General features: G+C 34.1%; 2 protein-coding genes across 2 annotated transcripts; both read right to left on the minus strand.

The window, feature by feature from the left end:
• Positions 1–389: 389 nt before the first annotated feature.
• On the minus strand, positions 390–6,554 carry LOC105219619 (uncharacterized). Its single transcript, XM_011195890.3, has 3 exons — positions 6,080–6,554; positions 3,102–3,695; positions 390–1,747 (listed from the first exon to the last, which is right to left on the minus strand). The coding sequence occupies exons 2-3, from the start codon at positions 3,663–3,665 to the stop codon at positions 1,211–1,213; spliced, it is 1,101 nt and encodes a 366-aa protein (XP_011194192.1). The 5' UTR covers positions 3,666–3,695; positions 6,080–6,554; the 3' UTR covers positions 390–1,210.
• A 6,161-nt stretch (positions 6,555–12,715) lies between these two features.
• Positions 12,716–16,232, minus strand: LOC114804963 (uncharacterized). Its single transcript, XM_029045198.2, has 3 exons — positions 15,841–16,232; positions 15,410–15,559; positions 12,716–13,506 (listed from the first exon to the last, which is right to left on the minus strand). The coding sequence occupies exons 1-3, from the start codon at positions 16,156–16,158 to the stop codon at positions 13,009–13,011; spliced, it is 966 nt and encodes a 321-aa protein (XP_028901031.2). The 5' UTR covers positions 16,159–16,232; the 3' UTR covers positions 12,716–13,008.
• Between the last annotated feature and the right edge of the window lie 6,476 nt (positions 16,233–22,708).

The following is a 22,708-nucleotide window of genomic DNA, read 5'->3' on the forward strand; positions in this document are numbered from 1 at the left end:
GAAATGATTTTGATCTTTGCTGGGCTAGTATACGAAACAGCTGGCAAATTGTGCGACAGTTATACTATATGGTTGGATAAACACTCACTACTTGGTAATTAAGTTGCAACAAAGTGTTTTAATATATCTTTATCAAATCAATATTTACTTAGCCCACTCATTCATAATACAGAATTTAATCTCAATTGAGTATGAGTACTTTGTTGCCATTGTCTTCACGAGTCTGCTGTATGATAACAAACAATAATATTGATATTTTAAATACAAAAGCGATTAGTTAACTTACCACGCATGTGATCGCTTCAAGTGTGACACATTTTAATTGATTTGTAATAGAATTTAAACAAGTGTTTGTTTATTTTATAAATACTATTAAAATTTATTGACAATAACTAGATTTCGCATTACAAACATACATACTTAAGTGCTAAAGCGTCTTTCATGCAGTCTGGCGCATTCATAAATAATGTTCGTAACAAATTTGTTGTTGTTTTGTTTCTAAGGCTTAAGTTATACATATATACATTGTTTAAGTGTTTGTTTTAATAATTTAAAAAATTATTAAATAATCGAGTGAGTGTATATATGCACATGTTCATATGTTTAACTATGTATTTAAATAAATAAATATTATATTAAGCAGCTAATTAATCACAGTAGGCATAAAATCGCACACTAACCAGTTAGCATAAGCAAAAAATTCCATTTCATACCTAATAACATTGTGTAAAAAAATTGTAAAATTTGTTAAGTGAGCTAACTAATTATATAAATAATTTATAAATAAATAATACAAAAATAATAATAATTACAATAAATACAAACAACTTAATTACTAAATGTTGGCTGTGCATGATTTCAATAAATAAATTATTTTACTTTTTTTCAATGTATAATGCGCTTATTTCACTAAAATGAGTGCAATAAATAAATAAATAATGTGATGCATACTTTGAGGAACACTAACCTATCACTAGATATTGTGTGTGTGTGTGTGCTTAAAAAACTATGTGTGGTATGTCTAAGTATTGGACGTTCATATGTACGTATGTATGTATATAATACAACAGCCGGCGTTGGTGGCGCGCTTAGTAACACACACACACCTTCACCTACATAAAGGCTACAGCTTCTTTTAGTTACACTATTAATGGCACATACTGGGTTTAAACACTCTCCACTTCCACATTATATCGGCGCTTTAGCGTTTTCACGCTGCCAGCAACAGCTCCTCACTCACACCGTGCGACGCTTGCGCAGACATATCATAGCCCGCGAAATCGTTCAACTCCAACAATTGACTGTAGTTGCTTTCATCACTGTAACTGGCTACCGATTTGGCTGCCGCACGGCCGCCCGTCTTCTTCAACGCCGCTTTCAGTTGACGACGCAAAATTTGCAACATATGTTGCACGTATTTGTGATAACGCTGCTTGGCGAAACGCAAATCAAACGAGCTGACACCCTCTTTGTCGACAAGCGCCTGATCTTTCGAATGGAAATTCAGCTTCTTTTGCATTTCATCGCGTGTTATGGTGCGTATTTTCGCTTGTGGATTTATGGCGAGTATGACGCTTTCCAATTCGCAGAGTGAACGACGTGCGCTGAGCAGTAAGGCGTTGAGTTCGCGTGTGGTGGCGCTGACAATTTGCAGGGTTTTGATATCGTAACGATATTGTTTTACACCCAATTCGGTGAAGGAGGCAACAAATTTTTGCATGGCGCGATGCCAGTGATGGAGTTCAATCTGTAAGGAGAGAGAGAGAGAGAGTGATAATTAGTTGGTTGTTGAGAGCGGATACATATAATATAATTAGTGACGAAGTGAGAAGTTTAAGCTAAAAAATTTAAAATTTAAATATTATTTTGCAGCATAATTGATGTTTAGAAATTGTTTAATTGAAATATGTGTTCTAAGCTTGAATCTAGAGCAGTTCAAAAATGCTAAAGACTGCTTTCAATAATCAAATAGGGTTGCCATCTTAGTCAAAAAACTATTTTATTCTGCCAAATCATATATTTTCCAAAAACTTTTAACTCTACTGCTGCTTACGCCAGCTACTGACTCAATTCTCTACGAAAGTTATTCAGCTTTCATATTGGGAAAATCCATTCTAACAACAGCTGAAGACAAAAAAAGAATTGATTGTGGGGAAAATCCAGCGAGAAATTTGATATTAGATAGTGTAAGCCGACAATTTACGGAAAGAAAAGCGTTGTGTATAGAAAAAAGCACAAAGAAAAGGTAAAAAGTAAGAAAAGAAAAAAAAAACAACAACAACAAACAATAAAATACAGTGCGAAACTAACAATCAAAAAACCAACAATAACAACAAAAAACCAAAACAAAAACGGCTGCTAAGTGACAAACAAACAGTCCATGGAGCTCCATGTATATGAGCGCCAAAAACACATAAGAGACAACAACAAACGAACGCTTTATGTGCGTTATACATTTCATTCAGTTGAATGTATGTATGTATGTGTTTGTATGAATTTTAATATTGTCTAGCGGTCTGCGGTGGAGCATACCCGCGAACACTCTTAAGCCGATACGAAGTGACTAAACTTTCGGATTAGTCATCGGTTTGCTTGTTTGTCTGCATGTATGTATGTATGTATGTATGAAAACAATACGTCACTACGTCACGCAATGACAAAAACAAAAAGCTTGTTTGTTGTTTGTATAATTTGCTTATTAAGTAAATGATTGTCACAGTTGGCGCAAGCTTTGCAACGAACAGCTGGCTGGTTGATCGGCTGGTCAACTGGATGGATGGTCGATTTAATTGGAAAGCGAGACTTTTGCTTGAGCGCGCGCGTTCAGCTTAAAAATATCGGTCAGCGGCGCAACGCAAAGTGTTTCATATCTCACACATACATACATACTTATAATTTTGGTTTTTTGCGCTTACTGTTGAATATAATTGTTTTAAAAAATTATACAATTTAATTGCTATTTTACAGAATTCGCTGCGTAAGTTTCCCAGTAATCAATTCAATTTAATGACGTCTAATAAATGCATGCTTTTACCGCGTGAATAATTATGTTTTCTCACTTATTTTATATATACTACATAATTTATATAAAATATACTCACTTTGGCTGTCCCATTCAGTGTTGGCAGAAATTTGTATTTCAAATTGTGTAACCGAAAGCTGGTCATATCATCGATATCGATTGTGTGCAGCGCATTAACTGCTGTATTTTCTGCACGTAGCCCTCTCCTAAGGTCTTTCATCAGCTTCTTTTTGTCCATCACATTGTTGATGCTCGCCGTCGCCGCCGCCGCGTTATTAAACTTTTCATAACCGCATGGGTTCACCCACTCAAGTGCCGCATCGGCTTCGTTGGTCGCACCTGCCAAGGTACTTAAGCGCATATTGTTGTTGTGTCGTTTGCGCAGTCGCTTTCGGCGTCCGCGTTCTGCACCTGCCGTGCTGTCGATAAGCTGTTGGAAGACGGCGCTTTGTTGATTGCTGAGCGCTTCGGCGGCGTTTAACGCCGGTAATGTTATTTTAGCATTGTTGTTGTGCATTTTAGCGCCACCAATGGCGGCCGCTGCACTTTTTCCCGGCATTTGTGTTAATACTGTTAGCACTGTTAACATTAATACTGTTAATGTTGTTAACTGTTTGTTGGTTCGTTGGCTTGTTTGCGCCATTTTAGTGGATATTTGTTCGTTTGTTGTCAACTGAAATTAAATGGAAAATAATTTGTTAGATCATTTTATAAATATTAGTTAAATTTACAAAAAAAATAAAATTTAATTATTTGAAAAAATTAATTATTAAAAAAAATTAAATAAATATATTTTAATGTTATATTATTTTATTATTATATTTTTTCCATTTATTTTAATATATCTTTTTAATATTTTGATGTTAAAACAGTTAACTTTTGTAAATCAAAATATTTTATTTTTTTTATGATGATAAAAAATATTAATTAAAGTTTAATTTTATATTTTCAAAATATTTTTTTTTAATGTTGAAATAAAAATTTTAATTAAAAATATTTGTTAAGATTTTAAGTTAAATTTTTAAATTTTAATTATTATATTAATTTAATTTTAATTACAAATTTAATTAAATTTTAATTAAAAATATTTGTTTTTATTCGATGTTAAATTTTTAATTTTTGTTTATTATTTTTTTTTATTATTTCTTAATAACAAAAATATTAAATAATAAAATAATAAAAATTTAATATCTTTATTGCAGTAATTTTAATATTAATTATAAAATTCAAAATAATTTTTTATAACAAACTTTATAGTTAAAAATTTCTTTATTTTAATATTTTTATTTTAAAATTTTTATTTTAATATTTAAATTCATTTTATATATATATCGTGTTTATTATTTTTTATTTTTTATTTTTTTAATTTATATTTTATTTTATCTAATTTGTTTAAGTGTTTTACGCAACTCATAAAACATAAGCTGCACTAAACAACAAACCAGTTGCTGTGATGCTGTGTCTTCTTAAACTAAGAAAAATAAAATCTCAGTAGTTGACATTTACAACAACTTATCGCCTGCAATAAATCCTACAAATATGTTAATTAATATTGCAAAATGCCTGCAGCCAACAAAATATTAACATATTACGATACTAAACGAGTAGTTGCAAACTAAACGGTAGGCAGGTAACTCAAACAACAACAACAACAATAATGACTGTAAACAAGTGTCATTCAAAGGCCCAAAATAACATGCGTAGCGCATGCGCGAAGATCAAGTCAACAAGCCACACTTGGCAGTCGTAGTTGCTCGCGACTCAGTTGTCAGCGCAGAAAAATGCAGAAATTCCACACACCGACAGCCAAACACATATGCCTTGATAATTGTGCGCAAGCATGCCGTTTTTGTTTAGTGTCTGCAAATTATAAGTTGCGTCTAATGTGGTAGCTCATAATCGCCAGTCGCATATTCATACATACAGACAGACATTCAAGCATACTCATGCATATGCATGCAAGTAAGTAGCTTCGCGTAAAATAATTTGGGGATTTCGCTTGTGGTACGACGCATGCGCGCCAAACGCATCGACGTGTCTGCGATGGCGTGCCAAAAAGTGGCTATAAAACTAGTTGATGACGTACCGGCATACCTGCTCAGCAGACAGGTGTGCATGTGCTTGTGTGTGTATGTGTGAGCGCGCGTTGACACACTCGCTCGTAGGCGTAAGCCAGCACCAAGCTTATAATAACCATGTATTTGTCATTAAAATGGTATGAAAGGTCGTTATTGTTTGGAAGTAACCATTGTTTGTTGTTGTTTTTTTTTTAATGTCTTTGATTTAAAACTTTTTTTTGGAAATTTTTTGAAGGTAAAGGTGAAATGTTGACCTATATACGCATATATATTTTGCGGGTGTAACGACATTGTTGTTGCTGTTTTTTCGGGAAAATTCTGAAAGCTGCTTGCAGATATTATTTTTATTAACCAGTTCAGAAAATTATTTTCTTTACTTTACATTTCTTTGTGAATTTCTATTTTTTCATAAAATTTACATTTGAAACTATTTTTTAGTATTCCACAACAATTAATTTATGTAAATCATGTATTTTAAATTTAATTAATTTTATAAATGATCCACAGAAATTTATTTTATTAAAAAAAGTTTATACTCAAATTTATTTTAAGAAAAAATTATTTTTGTAGAATTATAATATTTAATTATAAAAAAATTTACACTGAACTTTATTCTATGAAGAACCTTATTTTTGAAGATTTTTAATATTTAATTATTTTAAAAACTGTTTCACATAAATTTGTTTAATAAAAAAAATATTTTTGAAAATTTGGAAAATATTTGTTTTTTTTTTTCTTAATAATCTTAATAACATTTTACACTATTCAATTTCATCGTTATGTTCTGATTGTAAATCCTGTGTTCAGCATTTATTTAAATTTTATTTTATTTAAATATTTTTTTTTTTTATTTATTCTATTTATTTATTAGTTCATTTTAAAAATTATTTTTTTATAATTTATTATATTAAACACCGCACGCAAAGCTTTTTAGATTAAATTTTAAACAAAATTACTTCACATAATCCTGCAATCTTACCTTTGAACTCTTATAAAAAATACTGTTAGTTGCTGCTTTTGCAGTGGCAGTTACTTTACTGCTTCGCTTCTTCACTTGTACTGCGCTGATCGGTAGTGGCGTTGTATATTGAGATTTTTTGCGATTTTTTTAAACGTTTATCTTTATCGGAAGCACACGTGCGTTTTAACAAGTTGAAATTTTCGTTATTCTTGTCTAGAAATTCCTTTATATTACGTAGTTTACAATTAATAAATATATATAGTATATAACTTGTATTGCTATTAATTTCACAACGCCTTTGTAATTGTATTATTTAATAACGTGTTAATAATTTAATATATTTTCTCTTTTACTTAATGCTTATTTCGTTCGTTTCAATTACTATTATTAATACTTTGATTATTATTATTTTAATTTTTTTTTGCTCCGAGCTGCGTGTTGCTCATGTGTCGTTTTAATACTTAATAATATCGTTGCTTACGTTTCGCAGGCTTTATAGGCACTAACGTATAGCATTTGAATGCTGACTCTCTTATGAGCTGCCGGCATGCAGCAGCGTTTACACACACACACACAAACACACGCGCACGCTCGAGTACAAATAAACAGGCAGCGCGTTAGTCAGCGTGACACGCTTACTTTGCGACCGGCTTGAGTCTCCATCACAATTACGGATAAGAGTTACTTGCGAGCAATGAGTGCAAGCATAAGCGACTGAGTCAAATGTATAAATGAAAACAAAAACAACAAATAATAAGAGTAACAGCAAATCATAGCTGAAATGGGTAGGTGTTTATGGCTGCAAGCGGATATATGACGGTATATATATATATATTTATATGTATATGTGTGTGCGTAGGTGCGTGTGTGAAATGTGAGTGCTGTCTGTCTATCGGTCCATTCATTTTAGCTAACTAGCGTCCAAAAAAATAATGCAGAAAAACGCGCGCGTATATTGCAATTACTCATCGGCATTTTCCGCTTGCAACGTCTGCATGGCCGGCTTTGTTGTTATACTCTTACAAATACATACATATATACTACTTTATAGCACACATTTATTGCTAGGTAAATGTTATTCTTGGCAACTCAAAATATTTGATTACCTTATAATCGCACTCTACTTACACTCTGCAGCAGCTATCTATGGAGACGACACCCCCAGGGCACAAGCCTCTTGCTATGAGTAGAGTATATGTTTGCATGTATGTGTGTAACTATTTATTTTGAGACCGTGCCTACGTTTATTGTAACTTAGCTGTGAGTATTGAGTGGGCTGGTGAGTAATAAAATATTTACTTAACCGCTCACTAATAGCTCCGGCCTACGTATACATATAAGTGTGCAGTTTACGCTCTCCCACCGCTTGAGTGCGATGGCTCGCCGTAGAAAGTTGTTGTAAGTGCTAGTTACAAGCACATAAATGCACAATTATGCTCAAGAACCATACCTTTACCTCACATATATTTATGCATATACATATGTATGTATTTGTGTGAGTGTACTTTTTACCTGCGTTTATCATGATTATACGTGTAGGTGTTGTAATTGCATTCATCAAGTATGCACACACACACATATGTATCTATATGTTATTGTTGTCTATTACATGCATTCCATTGTCTCGTGACGTCGCTATACTGAGCAGCCAATAAGCAAGTGAATTGCCAACAAGCAGCGGTTGGAGAGGGGCGGTGACATTTCAATGCATACAATAGTCTGCATACATGGCTCTAACTATTTACATTAGAGTACAAGTATTGAGTGTAATTTAAACACATGCATACATACTGGAACACAACCATACATACCCACATCCAGACAAATATATCCAAATCAACTTAGAGTCAATGTTTATTTACTCTCTGACGTGTGCGTATGCAAATATCAATTGTAAATAAGTTCCCCTACTTGTACTTATCTCTTTTTTTTTTTTTGTTCTTTTTCTTTAAATTTTTTAGCAAACATTCAGCCAACACCCTCATATCGTCATTTATCATAAATTACCATATTTAGAAATTGAAGAATTTTCACACTTTCATAAAGTAATGACGTATGTGGTTAAAAGTTGACGAGTGTGAATTATGAACTATGCAAATATTGGTTAGGTTGGGTCATGATATTCTAAGAAATATTGCTAAAAATAACGTCATGGTTGGTTGGAAAAAAGGAATCCCTCTATCGGTTTTTCAAAACCGATTTGTTAAGCTAGCGTGTAGGCTTATCAGTCGGCTTGCCTATGACCATATATGGTTATATGTATGTAAAGAGGGAGAGTTGTCGAATGAAATTCTATTTATAAATGTTTGAAATAAAATCAGGGGCTTAAAAGTGTGGCGTCTAGTTTTAAGTAGAATGCCCGCATAAGTATATGTAATTCATCCTTTGAACCTCTCTGGTAAATAATCTTTGGAGTATATTAAACCAACAATTTTGTTAGAGAATTAAATAGTCAAAGAATTATTATTATCTAATCAAAATTAGTTCCCTTGAAACTTGAAGTATGTGTTCAACAACTATATCCATCAATAATAATTTTTAAATCAAGAAATATTATTTTATACTTTTTTCGGGAGAATAAATATTTTTTTCCATTAAGTATGATGTGATTATATTCAGGAAAGAACACATAAATTTAATCTCGAAAAATTAAATTTGTAACTGTATCGTGCGGATATAGGGTGACGCACAGTGTGGCATTTTCACGTAAACTGTGGCTAAAAAATGATTAACGCACCGGATTACGCTGAAATTATCAAAATATGTGGTTTTTATTTACATAGAAAAGTATAACACATCTGTTTAATTTTTGATTTACATAGAAAAATATTAGAAGCGCTTTCTTTTTTAGGCAGAAAAAGTAAATTCCGAATTTATATGACTCTTAAAATTGCAGCTTGTTTCTTAACATTCAAACATACAGTGGAACTTCTCTAACTCGAATCACCATAATCCACAAAAAACTTCGAGTTAGAGAGACTTCGAGAAGAATCTATAAGTGTAATATAGTATTTTTTGTTCGCCTCCATATGATATAGAGGGACTCTTTTGCCTGGATAATAAAATTTTAAATTTTGTATTATGCTCTGGTCGGAAAGTTCGATTTATGGAAGGAGATTTGTATGAAATTTGACTTCTATAGCCAATACAGAAGTTCGAGTTGTGGAGATCTTCGAGTTATAGAAGTTCGAGTTATGGAAGTTCCACTGTATATTTTTATTTTATTTAAATCGACCGAGGCGTTTAACACAATGTGTTTAACAATGGCTAATGTGGCTTGCGGTCGAGCACTCTTCAACAAACCTACCAATTTTTTTCTTCAAAAGATTCATTCATAACCATAACAAATTTAAAAAAATCGTATGAAATCGTAAAAGAGTATTTTTTTGAAAAATAATATATTTTCGAAGTTCTGACCTTGACTTTTTATACCTTCTGTTATGTAAATTTGGTTAAAACAGCTTATCTTCTTCTTCTTCTTCTTGACTGGCGTAGACACCGCTTACGCGGTTATAGCCGAGTCCAAAACAGCGCGCCACGCATCCCTCCTTCTGGCAGTTTGGCGCCAATTGGTTATTCCAAGCGAAGCCAGGTCCCTCTCCACCTGGTCCTTCCATCGGAGTGGAGGTCTCCCTCTTCCTCTGCTTCCACCAGCGGGTACTGCATCGAATACTTTCAGAGCTGGAGCACTTTCATCCTTTCGGACAACATGACCTAGCCAGCGTAGCCGCTGTTTTTTTATTCGCTGGACTATGTCTATGTCGTCGAATAACACATACAGCTCATCGTTCCATCGTCTGCGGTATTCGCCGTTGCCAATACTTAAGGGACCATAAATCTTCCGCAAAACCTTTCTCTCGCCTTTCTAGTGCCGCCTCATCGGATGTTGACATCGTCCACGCTTCTGCACCATAAAGTAGGACGGGAATGATGAGAGACTTGTAGAGTTTGGTTTTTGTTCGTCGAGAGAGGACTTTACTTTTCAATTGCCTACTTAGCCCATAGTAGCACCTGTTAGCACCAAGATTCTGCGTTGGATTTCCAGGCTGACATGGTTATTGGTGTTAATGCTGGTTCCCAGGTAGACGAAATTATCTACAACTTCAAAGTTATGACTGTCAACAGTGACGTGGGAGCCAAGACGCGAATGCGCTGACTGTTTGTTTGACGACAGGAGATATTTCGTCTTGTCCTCGTTCACCACCAGACCCATACGCTTCGCTTCCTTATCCAGTCTGGAGAAAGCAGAACTAACGGCGCGGGTGTTGTTTCAGATGATATCGATATCATCGGCGTACGCCAGTAGCTGTACACTCCTTCTCTTCCGTCGGGGCGTGGGCGCAAATCAGCGATATGTTGAAGAACCTCGCTTTGATGCGGATTGTGGCTAGACGTTCATCCACCGGAGTGAATGCCAGGACTCGACGACGGAGTCTCTCTCCCACCACGAATCCCACACCGAATTTGCGCTCCTTTATATGGCCGCTGTAGTAGATGTCACAAGGACCCACTTTCTTCCGTCCTTGTCCCGTCCATCGCATTTCTTGGATTGCGGTGATGTCAGCCTTTGCTCTTACGAGGACATCAACCAGCTGGGCAGAGGCACCTTCCCAATTAAGGGTCCGGACATTCCAGGTGCATGCCCTTATTTCGTAGTCCTTTAAATGTTTGCAGTGGTCGTCATCAAAATTGGGGTCTCTCATCCGAGGCTGTTTTTTCTTTTTCATTGGGGGGTGTTTTTATGTGGTGGGTCCCAAACCCTACGCACAACCGCATAGGCGGGTTTCGCCTTCTCACTTTAGCTCGCCTCCAAACGGATGTCTGTTGGCTACCCAGAGGATACTTGGTCTAAGACCGGAAGTCGTGAGCTGCTTGAGCCACATGTAAAAGAATCGTTCCTGGCCACTCCCAAGTGAATGACAATCAGAAACTTTCCTCACTTGCGTGAACTTCTACATATGACTCCATCCTCCAGAACAGCTTATCACCATTGAAATAAAACGAAAACGGGATTTTTTACGTTTTGGAATCAATAACTATCATTACAATACCCAGGCCAGTTTTGCACAGTGTTATTAACCCACCACCCAGGTATACAATATCCAAGACTATATGCTCACTTAATTTGGTTAAGATATCTCACATAATAATCGATATACGCGGTATAAGGCCCACCGGAAGATTGATAATCCGAATTTAAGGTATGTGAGAGCTAGGGGTAGTTATGAACTGATTGTACTAATTTTTAGAACAGAGACACACTATGAAAAAGATTCCCTCTGAATTTAATTAAAATATCTGAGAGATTTACCCATATTTTCGGTAAAAAATTACCCTTAGGCACAGAGTTCCTGCTCGATATCAGGGGCCTTGAAAAACTTAAGGCCCGATTTGTACAATTTTTCCACAAGTGATGACACAGCTCAAATACAGTATATTTGTAAAGTTTTATTTCGCTATCTTCATTGTTTCCTTATGTATACATTATAAAGTGAAGGAATCAGATAGAATTCAAAATTGAGTTATAAGGAAAGTAGTCGTGGTTGTGAACCGATTTCGCCCATTTTTTATCCGTGTTATCAGGGTGCAAACAAAATATTATATGCTGAATTTCATTGAAATCGATCGAGTAGTTTTTGAGATATGGTTTTCGACCCATAAGTGGGCGACGCCACTCCCATTTTACATTTTTGGAAAAAAATCTGAGTGCAGTCCTCTGCAATTTATTCTGTAAAATTTAGTGTTTCTGACCATTTGCGTTAGTGCGTTAAAGCAGTTTTAGTAATTTTCAACATATCCTCTGTATGGGAGGTGAGTGTGGTTGTTATCCGATTTCAACTATTTTTATGCTGTGCCATTACACCCATACCCCATTGGGTACGTAAGGGAAGTGACTTCATAAAGTTTGGTTTATATAGCTTTTTGGTGTGCGATACATATACAAAACACCTTAAGGGCGGGGCCAGGACCAATTTTCAAAAAAAAAAAAAATACATCAAAATATGCCTCTTTCTAGTGCGTTACTTTATACCAAATTTTATAACTGTATTGATGGCTTAGTTATTACACTTTATAGGTTATCGATTTCTCCCTTTTTTGGGGGAGCGGCAATGGTCCGAATTCGGCTATTTTCAATACCAACCCTTCCACGTTCCCAAGGAACTTGTGAACCAAGATTTTTTTTTATTTCTGGGTGACACAAACAACCGTTATGTGAACAAAACTATGTCTTAGCTTGAGCCGATTTAGTGGCCATTTGGGCATAACTCATATATAATTCGCCTGGTTTCATGGTTACGGACATATTAAGTCTAAAAAAGTGCGTCAAACATTGGTGATGATGGTCAGATATAATATTTAGTAAAGTATAGATCTGAACGACAAGCGATTAATTAAACTTGACTCAGTAAGGAGGGAGAGAAGAAGGGAGAAGAGAAGAAGAAGGGACAGAGAAGTCACTGAAGATTAACAAGGTTAACTTGCAGACTTTGGAAGTGCCAGTTATGATTATCAGTTTGTGGTCACTCAATTATTATCTAATCTTTCTTAATTTTTTAAAATTAAATAAACAAATTGATATTTTTCTCAACATAATTATTATTATTTGCATTACCACGTATTACAATAAATAACTAAAATAAATAAATACGGAATACAATTTTGATTACATCTTTCAATTACACTTATAATTACTACATATTTACGTATATATGGCACATAATTTAGTATCACTTTAGATCATTTGACATTTGGTTTTGCTTAAAAGCTAGTTATGACAATATTTAATTTAAAATATAAATAGGATAATTTATTTAAATCACAGTTTCTTATTTGGCTGCCTTTTACAGTTTTTCAATACTTTTCTTTTCATGTTTTGATTTCGTATTTTCTTTTTAGTAATTTCAGCATTTGTTCACATTAATTACATTCTCACTTTTCTACCACTTCTATTCCGCAGAGCTATCATCATCGTGGCTATTCAAAATGGACGCATCCTTTTCCAGACTTCTATCGAGCAGGTTTGGGTAAGTGTGCGTATCACATGTATAAACCATTTGAATTTGCTTAGGATGTCGTGGTAGTGACTTCCACATTCTCAGCAAATAATTTTGATAGAAAAATTTAGCAAAACGCAAATCTATATGATTGACACCACGTTGCGACGTGGCGACATTTGAACTCTTTGTATGGAAATTCATTTGCGCAAACATTGCAGCACGCGAAATGCTCGCAATCTGCCGTTGTGTGCGTGGAAAGCAACCATTGATGCTCGTTTCGATTTCGCAAAGTACACGCTTGGCGCTCTGCAGCAATTCCTGCAGCTGGCGTGTGATGCTGCTGTGTGTGTGCAGATATTGTTGGTCCCATTGTTGTTGTACTCTATGCAGATAGTCAAAGGAAGCGATGAATTTTTGTAGACTTTGATGCCAGCAAACTGGAGCAAGCTAAAAATAACAGAAAATTGGTAGAAGTATTTAATGAGTGTTGCCATACCGGACAAAAAAAAATTATGTATTAAGAAGAAATAAATAATTCATAAAAAAGAACTATGCATTCTTTAGAAGGCATGTCTCTTCATATGTGTGTTTGTATGAAATTTGGCCCGCAACCTTTGGCTTTGATTGATTTATGGTGCTATCGCAGCCAGTGCGCAGCAAGAGCCGCCACCACTGCAACCTCTTTTGACTTATGCAAATCAACGCATTGCGCCTGCGAGCGCCAAAATGTTGCTGCAACTGGTTTTGTGCAAGAACAGCACAAATTTCGCACATAAACCGCGTAGCAAGTAGTGCAGCTGAGTCCCCCTGCCGGCAGTATTTCTTCACCGCCATCGCCACTGCTTCACAGTTTGTCTTCGTCTCCTTCAAGCTTACGCTTTTCTTATCTAACCATCTCGGTATCCTGCACACAGCCTTCTGTGGCATCTAATGAGCGCAAAGGCAGTGTGGTAAGTGCTCGCGTCAGCACTCTCATAAAACCCTGAGGGCGGTCATTGTCAAGTTAACGCTTCAGCTGCCATGCAACATTCTTGTTGACTACTTTGAGCTAGTGGGTAATAGTGAGATTGGAAGTTGTGGGCAGTAAAGGGGGCTTTTAGGGTGAACACATTTCGGTTTTTGACAACTAACTGGTCTTTATTGTTTCATCTTCTCGATAACTTTGAGTTCAGACAGTTGCTATTTTAGGTTTACAGTCTTTTTTTTACTCAAAGTGTCTTGATATTAGCATTTTATGAGCTCATTGAGATCTAGATCTCAGGAATAACCTCAAAAAGCAATTTTACAGATTCATCCCAGATTTAACTATAACCATGTTAATCTCAGAAGAGCTCTTCAGCTAACGCTCTTGAGTGATAATCTGGCTTTAGAACCCCCTTTGGATCTCTTCAAAGTTTAAACACTGAAATCCCTGCTTAAATTACTCATTGATAGACAAACCCTCCATACAGGCTTGCCTTTATCCCTAGTTTTGCTCATCACATAGATGCGTCACACGTGGTTGAATGTGAGTTACCAAAAAATCTGGATTATCTTTGAATTGTTTAAACAATTTATTAGCACAAATGCATAAAAGCATTTATATTGATTTTTAAGTGCAGATGGAGCGTGCCATAGGTACTTAGAGAGAGAAAGGTATGTAGGTAGACAGGTAAAAAAGAAATCCCCTGAAGACACAATGATGATGATGACACCACACTTTAGAACGTTTGCCAGCTATTTACTCATATAATCAGTTTGGTGCCGGGTTTTTTCGCAAAAGCCCCAAGCAGCGGTGTCGGTGGTGAGTACACGTAAGTGTGGAGGAAAATGTTTTTTTTTTTTTTTGTTTAATTTCGTTTTGCAACAATTGTGCGATCATACGAGCGATTGTGACGCAAATGAATGAATATTTGAATTTCATTGCAAATCATACGGATAATTAGTATTGCTCTACACAATTTGTCACATTTGTTGTGTGACGGCGTCTGATTGTCTGGTGATTTACTTTTCCATATAATAATTTGTAACTGCCCATTTGTGGCACTCGCCATTCATGCCCTCGTGCATGCACATGCACTTTCTGTGAATGGGGTTATTTGGCGCGTGGCGGTCGGTCGGTTTTCTGCCGAACTACGTATACGTCATGCGCTATGAGTGGCTGCATACATTAGAAGAATGCGTCTGGCGAGTGGCACTTAGTCATCGGTGGTTATGAAAGTGAGTGAATTACATATGTATGTTACTCTACAGTTTACCACACGCGTAAAGCCGCAATACCATTTCTTTGAAAAGTAAGACTTTTCTCTGTTTCTTGTTATATTTTTATGTCATAAATACGGGTTATTAGCTATTTATTGTTTACACTTACCGTTGAATTATGCTCCAAGGTTGGTAAGAATTTGTATTTGCGCTCATGTCGACGCCATGCACGCATATCGTCAATGTCGATGTCATGTAAACCGTTACTTTTAAGATTCTTATATTCCAGACGTATAGCTTGACGCAGATTTTTCATGTACTGCAAAAAAATTTGCAAATTCATCGATTAGATGTATTTCGAAAATCATACAATTTTTCAAATTAAATTCATCGTTTGGATGTATGCTTGATGAATCGCATTTATGGCGAAATATTTGTATATATTTGCTATATTTCAATTAATTCTATAATTAGGCCTACAATTGTCGTACTACTTTTTGCTTTTATATAAAAAATTCTGTATTCATCGTTTGGATGTAAACATTAATTTAAGCGATATCACACATTTGAAAATAGTACAAATAAAAAGTGCCCACTTACCAATTTTATGTAATCCTGACTCAGATCCTCAGCCAGCTCATCGCCACTCCAGGCGCTGTCATGTCCGCAAACATTTTGCCAAGCCGCTTCGTTGTTATGTGTGTCCATTGCCCTTTCGGCATTGTGTCGCTTGTAGACGCGTCGTTCATGTACGTCGCCAAACTCGCCTGCCTTATGTTCTCCATGTATAAAACGTGCCAGTTCGTGCAACAAATTGAAAGTGTCCTCTGCTGATTCTAATGACTCCGAATCATCGTTTATTTGCTGTGGTAAGGCGGCGGCAGCGCTGCGCTGTGGAATTTGCGCCAAAATCATCATAAAGAGAATGACAAACAGTGAATAGTCATAGCTGCGGCGTTTTGTGGCGCTGGTCAAGCGGCGTTGTGGGTGTGATTCATGTGTGACGCAAACATGTTGGTGCACCTGGTGGCAGCATTCTGTAAAGGGATTTTTATATTTTCAAGACTGTTTGCAATGCAACTGGGAATTTTTTTCCCCATATAATGAGAGAGTATAAATTGTGAAATCGAAACTAAAATTATGTGTAAAACTATTAAATAATATAGTACTGTGTACAAACACCTACTAGCAGTGGGCCAACATGCTAGTCTAGACGTCAGTTAAAAAACCCCCACTCAACTCGATTTCATAAGAATAATTCTTCGTTTAATATCTCTGCGAATGTGTCTCTGGTTTATCAGCGTTCTTACAATATAGATATTAGATATGCATCAGTTAAACGGAGAAACATTACACCATAGAAAATTCCCAAACAGGCAGTCAGCAGCAGCGGCACTATAGCAGCACCCATACACCCCACAAAATAGTGGGGCAGTAAACTAGCAGTATATATTCGCTTGAGTGAAAGAGTTCTTGAGTCCGCTCGCTATTGAGCGAAAAGAAGGCAGTGAGACTCATACGCAAAGGCAAGTGGGCGCGCTGGAGGCCAAGCAAGTGAGCGCAGCTAAGAGCGACCACATGAAAGTATATTGCTCACACACGCTCATCGCCACGCAACGCGCTTCACATACACTTACATATGTAGAAATATTCAGCGTAAAGGCATTTTCATGAATGAAAATCAGCACAGCTGATCGGTACGTGTGTAGGGGGAAAGGGAAGCGTTTATCTTGGGTATTTCCAGTACATACCTACTCACGTACAGAGTTTTTGCGAGTGCTGTTGTACTGTTATTTGCTCTGTAATTAGAGCAAGTGTCAAGTGTGAAGGGCGGACATGTGAAATTATTTGCGCTCACATTTAGCAGAGCAAATTCAATGAGTACTCAAATTTTGACTTGTTTGCTCATTTGGCTGACTCGTGCGACAATTCTTTTTTTTCGGTTATACGCACTTTGAGCTTTATTTGATGAATTTTGTTGGTATAAAATATATGGAATTAATGTTAAAATTATTGACAAAAAAAAAAAATAAAAATTATTCAAAAAAAAAAAATATATATATTTTTCCAAAATATTATTTTTTCAATATATATTTTTTCACATTTTAATTTTTAAATATATATTTCTTTTTTCAATTCATTATTTTCAAAATATTATTTTTTATATGTATATTTTTTTCAAACTATTATTTTTTATATGTATATTTTTTTTAATTGTATATATTTTATTTAAATAATTTTGAATTGATTATTAATAATAAAACTCAAATTTTCCTCAAACCAGCTTAAAATTTTTTCGTTGTTTCACAGTTATTTATAACAAATGCAATACAACATTTCAAATTTAGACCATATGCCGACATTGCTTTACTCAATCGCCTACTTAAACGTAAACAAAAAAAAAAAAAAAACAACAACACATTCACTGTTGTACAAATTAAAGATGCTGTAGAAATCATCGACCCATTCAATCACTATGCCACTTCACTGCCAAAATTAAATCTATTACTCATATATGAGTACACGCCAGTTGAGAAGGTAGCATCGAACGTTGGCTAAACGACCAACTGTTGCGGTTGATGAGCCTGCTTTTATGGTATTTTCTGATTTTTTCTCCTCTTCAATATTGATATTTTCATTTTTTTTTGCTTTTGAATCATCAATATAAGCCTTAATAATTGGCTTTATTTTTTTATTGTAATCATACGTTGTCTGCAGATTTTGTTTGAAGATTAGTGTACAATTGAACTTTGGACAGCAGAAAAAACAGAAAGAAAAGTAATTTGAATACGCTAAATTAAAAGTGGCAGCTTGCAATTGATATAAAAAGTATAAAAAACTGAAATCACCGATTTGATTAAATAGAATTATGACATCAATTTGGGTTAACTGAAAAGTTGAGGCTCTCGAGCTTAAAAGCCTTTGTTGCACAATTAATGAATTAATAAAAATATATTTTTAAGTCACCAAAAAAATGTGTCATAAATTTTTAGAGCACTTTTAAGAGCCAACATGAGCTTTTAAAAGCTCTGAGCTTGAAGCTTCCAAAACAATTTGTATATAAATTATGTTATCTCAAAACTTTACATTTTTAATTATTTTTTTCAGCCTAATATGCTAATTTGGTATATTCTTTAGCGAACTTGTAAGATCCAACATGAGCTTTTGAGCTTAAAGCTTGAAAAAAATTTTAATTTAAATTAGTTTATCTCAAAGCTTAAGCTTCGGATATTCGCATAATATACTTATAAGTACGTTTTGTGTGCTATGACTTTATTATATCAGTAGTGAGATATTTCCATTTCCCAAAAAAGTTTCTAAGATAGTATGTATAATAGTTTTGTTCACATAACGTTTGTTTGCGAAATCGGATCATTGCCAGGCGAAAAAAAGTGTCATAACTAAGCCATGAAAAAGTTATGAAAGTAAAATAACTTCCCATAGCTCTCATATACCTAATTATAGATTATTCAAAAATACAATAGGCTTTATTTCACATATATCGGTTAATATGTGAAATATCTTATCATAATTAAGTGAGCGTATAGTCTTGAATATAGTGTACTTTGGTGGTGAAAATGTGTTAAATCGGTTCAGGAATTACCTCAGCACTCATATACAATATATGATATGTCGAATTATGTGTTAGTTTAATAACAATAAATAAATGACATGAACTTACCCCTTCCTTACTTGTTAGAATATATTTTACTGTTACTAAGTGTCCGCTTGGCCGATTTTTTTATATGAAACCGCTTTCCAAAGTAAATATCTTTCTTTTACGTTGAGGTAAACTTAACTAGAGTGGACGTGGTAATGCTTGATTTCGCCGAAACTGAGATCTTGCTAAGTTATGATAAGCTTAACATTTTTAATTATTTTTTACACATTTAATGTGTCAAATTTTACGAAATCTACTATGAAATATTTAGTGATGATGCCATAGTTTTGGTAATTTTTCTTTCATAAAAAGCTTCTTATCACAGCCGGATATTACACAGCGTTTTATAAAAGTCATCTCGCCAATATAACATTATTTAGTGTATTTATTCAGCGTTCATTTGTTGCTTCATTCACAAGTACTTGTGAATTCTTTAAAACAACAAGAACAACAAGAGAACTACGAAATATTCAAATGTCATATTTAAAAATAAACGATTTTCGCAGTTCTACAGTTCTTTCACACCTAATTGATTTGCAAATGTTTAGCGACAACTTAGCTATTAATAAATAGTCGGTAATGAATACGCGTATGTTTATACACATGAGATAGATGAGCGTATATGTCTGCCTGTGAGCCAATAATTACTACAATTGTTGAGGACACCGCTCATTGATTTATGACTTTGCTATAATCAATGCAATTAAAAATTAATTTAAAGTTTGTTTACACTTTCATAATTGCATAACGGTGAAGTGAGTGGGTATAACATAAAGCAATGGTTGAGTCAGTTGCGCAGCAACTTCAGACAATGGGGCGTGCAATCAATTGATAAGAAAGTCATTCGGCACGAGACATGGCCAACACAACAATGCGCACTTGAAACAATTAAAAAATACATATATGAACACACACATACACTCATATGTATGTATGTACCCACTTCCGAAACGACAATATACAGATAGGCGCATGTCACTCATACAACATGTAGGCCAAACCAATAACCAACCAACTATTGGTAGTGTCGTTATCACTTCACAAAAGCACTCGCTGCTGCATACATATATATATGTACTGTTATCAGTCACAGTTGGTTTAAGTGCTTGGTCTCTATTAGCCACTTTGCCGCCCACAAAGCGTCATTTCGATTGGGCGCTGAATAAAATTTGCTTGATGAGCGCTTTGCGGAGGCAATTATCAGCGCGCAAAGGCAATTTCCCACATGAATTTCACCAGAAAGTCGCATTAGTCACACATTGGCATTTGCTGACGAGCGTGTTGTAGAGCAAGTTGCGGCTGAGAGTTTGCTAAAGCAAGTCAAGCAACCAGACAAGTCACAAGCAGTAAAGCGTGCGTACAGTTAGTATTTTGTGAGCAATATGTGTTGGAGGGGAGGCCACTTGTAGCAGTACTGAGTAAAATTATTTAAAAAAAATTTAAGTGAATGACAGTTAAAAAATGTTATTTTCGCCAAATCCCGAAAATTTGGGATTGTAATATCTGAATCCCGAAAATTATAGAAAATCTGTAAAAATTGTAATATTCTTAAAATCCCGAGAATTGGGGTTTGCAAAATCTGAATCCCGAAATTTCGGGATTTTTCAAAATTCAATTCAATCGATTGAAGACCTTTTTAAATTGTCTCAATTAATATTAATTAACTATATTGGCCGTGAAAAATTTGTAAAAGTTAAATGTTAGTTAAAAAATTAAATATTTTTTAAGTCCCGAAATTTTTTTTATTGAAATAACAGATTCTCGAAATAAATTCCATAAACTTAGGTCTGAACTGGAAACCTTTTAAAATGGTTTAGAATTAATTTTAATATACTATTTAAATAATACTAATATACTGTTTTAAAGTTAATAACTTAATCAAATATTAAATCGGCAGCTGTCATGAAAAATAACGGGATTTCATAAACATAGCTCAAACTAACTCAGCAACTTTTTCTATATAGAAATTAATATTAATTAACTTTTTTAATGGTAAAAAAATACTCGAAAATGGAATTTCAGTTAAAAAATTTTTTTTTCAAAACCCCGAAAAATCGGTATAAAAATTTTGAATTTTTATAAATATTTGTATATCAAATTATTAATATTATATTTTTAAAAATATTTTTTCTCAAAATCCCTAAAAAAAGGTATCAAAAAAACTGAATCTCGAAATTTTGAATTTGTATTATCATATATCAAATTAATTAATATTATATTTTTTAAAATATTTTTTTCTCAAAATCCCGAAAAATCGTTATCGAAAAAACCCGAATTCCGAAATTTTGAACTTTTATAAATATTTGTATATTCTTTTATTTATATTATTTCAATTAATATTATATTTTTAAAAATATATTTTTCTCAAAATCCCGAAAAATCGTTATCGAAAAAACCTGAATACCGAAATTTTGAATTGTCATAAATATTTGTATATCAAATTAATTAATATCATATTTTATATGCATTTAAAGTGTTTCCACAAATCTCTATGACACATTATTCCAACTCATTTATTAATTAAACAAATCAAATGGCAGCTATAAATAGCAATAAACAATATTTGGTCTAAAATTAACCAAATTGAAATTTAATGCTATTGTCTGAATTCGACCGCTAAGTGCGTGGGCCAGCGCCCACACAAACAGTTTAAATAAAAAATGCAAACAGTTACAAACTCTAGGTCGCCGCTGAAACGTCATCATTAATGACGTGTTGATATATCGGTCAAATAAACCTAAATGTATGTGAGTACGCAAGTAATACGAGCAGTTCAAAATTCTGCGCCACTACTCATCACACATTTAAACGCCTACATTAATATTTATACCGTCTGTCACACACACTTGACACTTGTTGTGTGCGGCGTATTTTAATTTGTTGTGGGCGCGCATGCCAAAATTTGCATACTCAGCAAAAAAAGCTAAAAAGCAAAAACAGCAACACGACATCACTTTTCAAAATACTCAAATGTATGCATGTTTTTGTTTGTGTGTATGCTTGCGAGCGCCAGTTGCTAATTAGCTATTAAGCAGCAGCGCCAACGCTACCAAAAAAAACAGCACAAAAAACACAACAAAAATGCCGCTGACAACTTAAAAACTGAGCGCACACTTATACAACAAGTTTGTGTTGCTATCGGAACGGCAATGTTGTGATAGGTCAGCGACGTCATTGACTGCTTTGTTGGGGTATACGATTGTAGAACGGTTTATTTTAGTGCGATAACACGTTTAGTAGTTGGGGAGATTTGTTGTTGTTTTTTATCACTGAAGGGAGTAGTGTGTAAATTCTGTTTTAGATATGTGTATATAATTTGTATGTGTGATTTAAGATTTAATTTTAGTCAAAATATTTTTTAGAACATTTTTTTTTGAATTTTTTTTTTGTTGGGCTGAGAATTTGTTTGAACATATTTTCATATCATATTCACAATGCTTTGCATTTAATGTGGTGTATTATAATTCTTTCTTTTTTATTATTTAAAATAATTTTAGAATTTTTTTTAGAATTGTATTTAAGAAAAAAAATTTTTTAATAAATATTTAAATTTTATATTTTTTTTAGAAATTTATTTAAGAAAAACAATTTTCTTTAATAAATATTAAAATAAAATTTTATATTTTTTTTAGAATTTTATTTAATAATTTTTTTTTTAAATAAAAAAAATCTTAGAAATGTAAGCCTAAATTAAAACCTTAAAATTCAGCTTCGTCAATCACTTACCAGCAATAATTTTGGACTCCATTATTATTAAAGCACAAATATTATTTTTTTTTATAAATATGAAAAAATAAATTATTTGTA

The sequence above is a fragment of the Zeugodacus cucurbitae genome, chromosome 5 (genome assembly GCF_028554725.1).
Source record: "Zeugodacus cucurbitae isolate PBARC_wt_2022May chromosome 5, idZeuCucr1.2, whole genome shotgun sequence".
Lineage (NCBI taxonomy): Eukaryota > Metazoa > Arthropoda > Insecta > Diptera > Tephritidae > Zeugodacus > Zeugodacus cucurbitae.

What these genes read in the sequence shown, in the direction of transcription:
- LOC105219619 (XM_011195890.3), bottom strand. Translation starts at nt 3,665, where the DNA reads ATGGCGCAAACAAGCCAACGAACCAACAAACAGTTAACAACATTAACA. An exon ending in CACTGAATGGGACAGCCAAA is followed by an intron (nt 1,748 to 3,101) that starts GTGAGTATATTT and finishes CTCTCCTTACAG; the next exon opens with ATTGAACTCCATCACTGGCA.
- LOC114804963 (XM_029045198.2), bottom strand. Translation starts at nt 16,158, where the DNA reads ATGATGATTTTGGCGCAAATTCCACAGCGCAGCGCTGCCGCCGCCTTA. An exon ending in GTCAGGATTACATAAAATTG is followed by an intron (nt 15,560 to 15,840) that starts GTAAGTGGGCAC and finishes ATTTTTTTGCAG; the next exon opens with TACATGAAAAATCTGCGTCA. An exon ending in CCTTGGAGCATAATTCAACG is followed by an intron (nt 13,507 to 15,409) that starts GTAAGTGTAAAC and finishes TGTTATTTTTAG; the next exon opens with CTTGCTCCAGTTTGCTGGCA.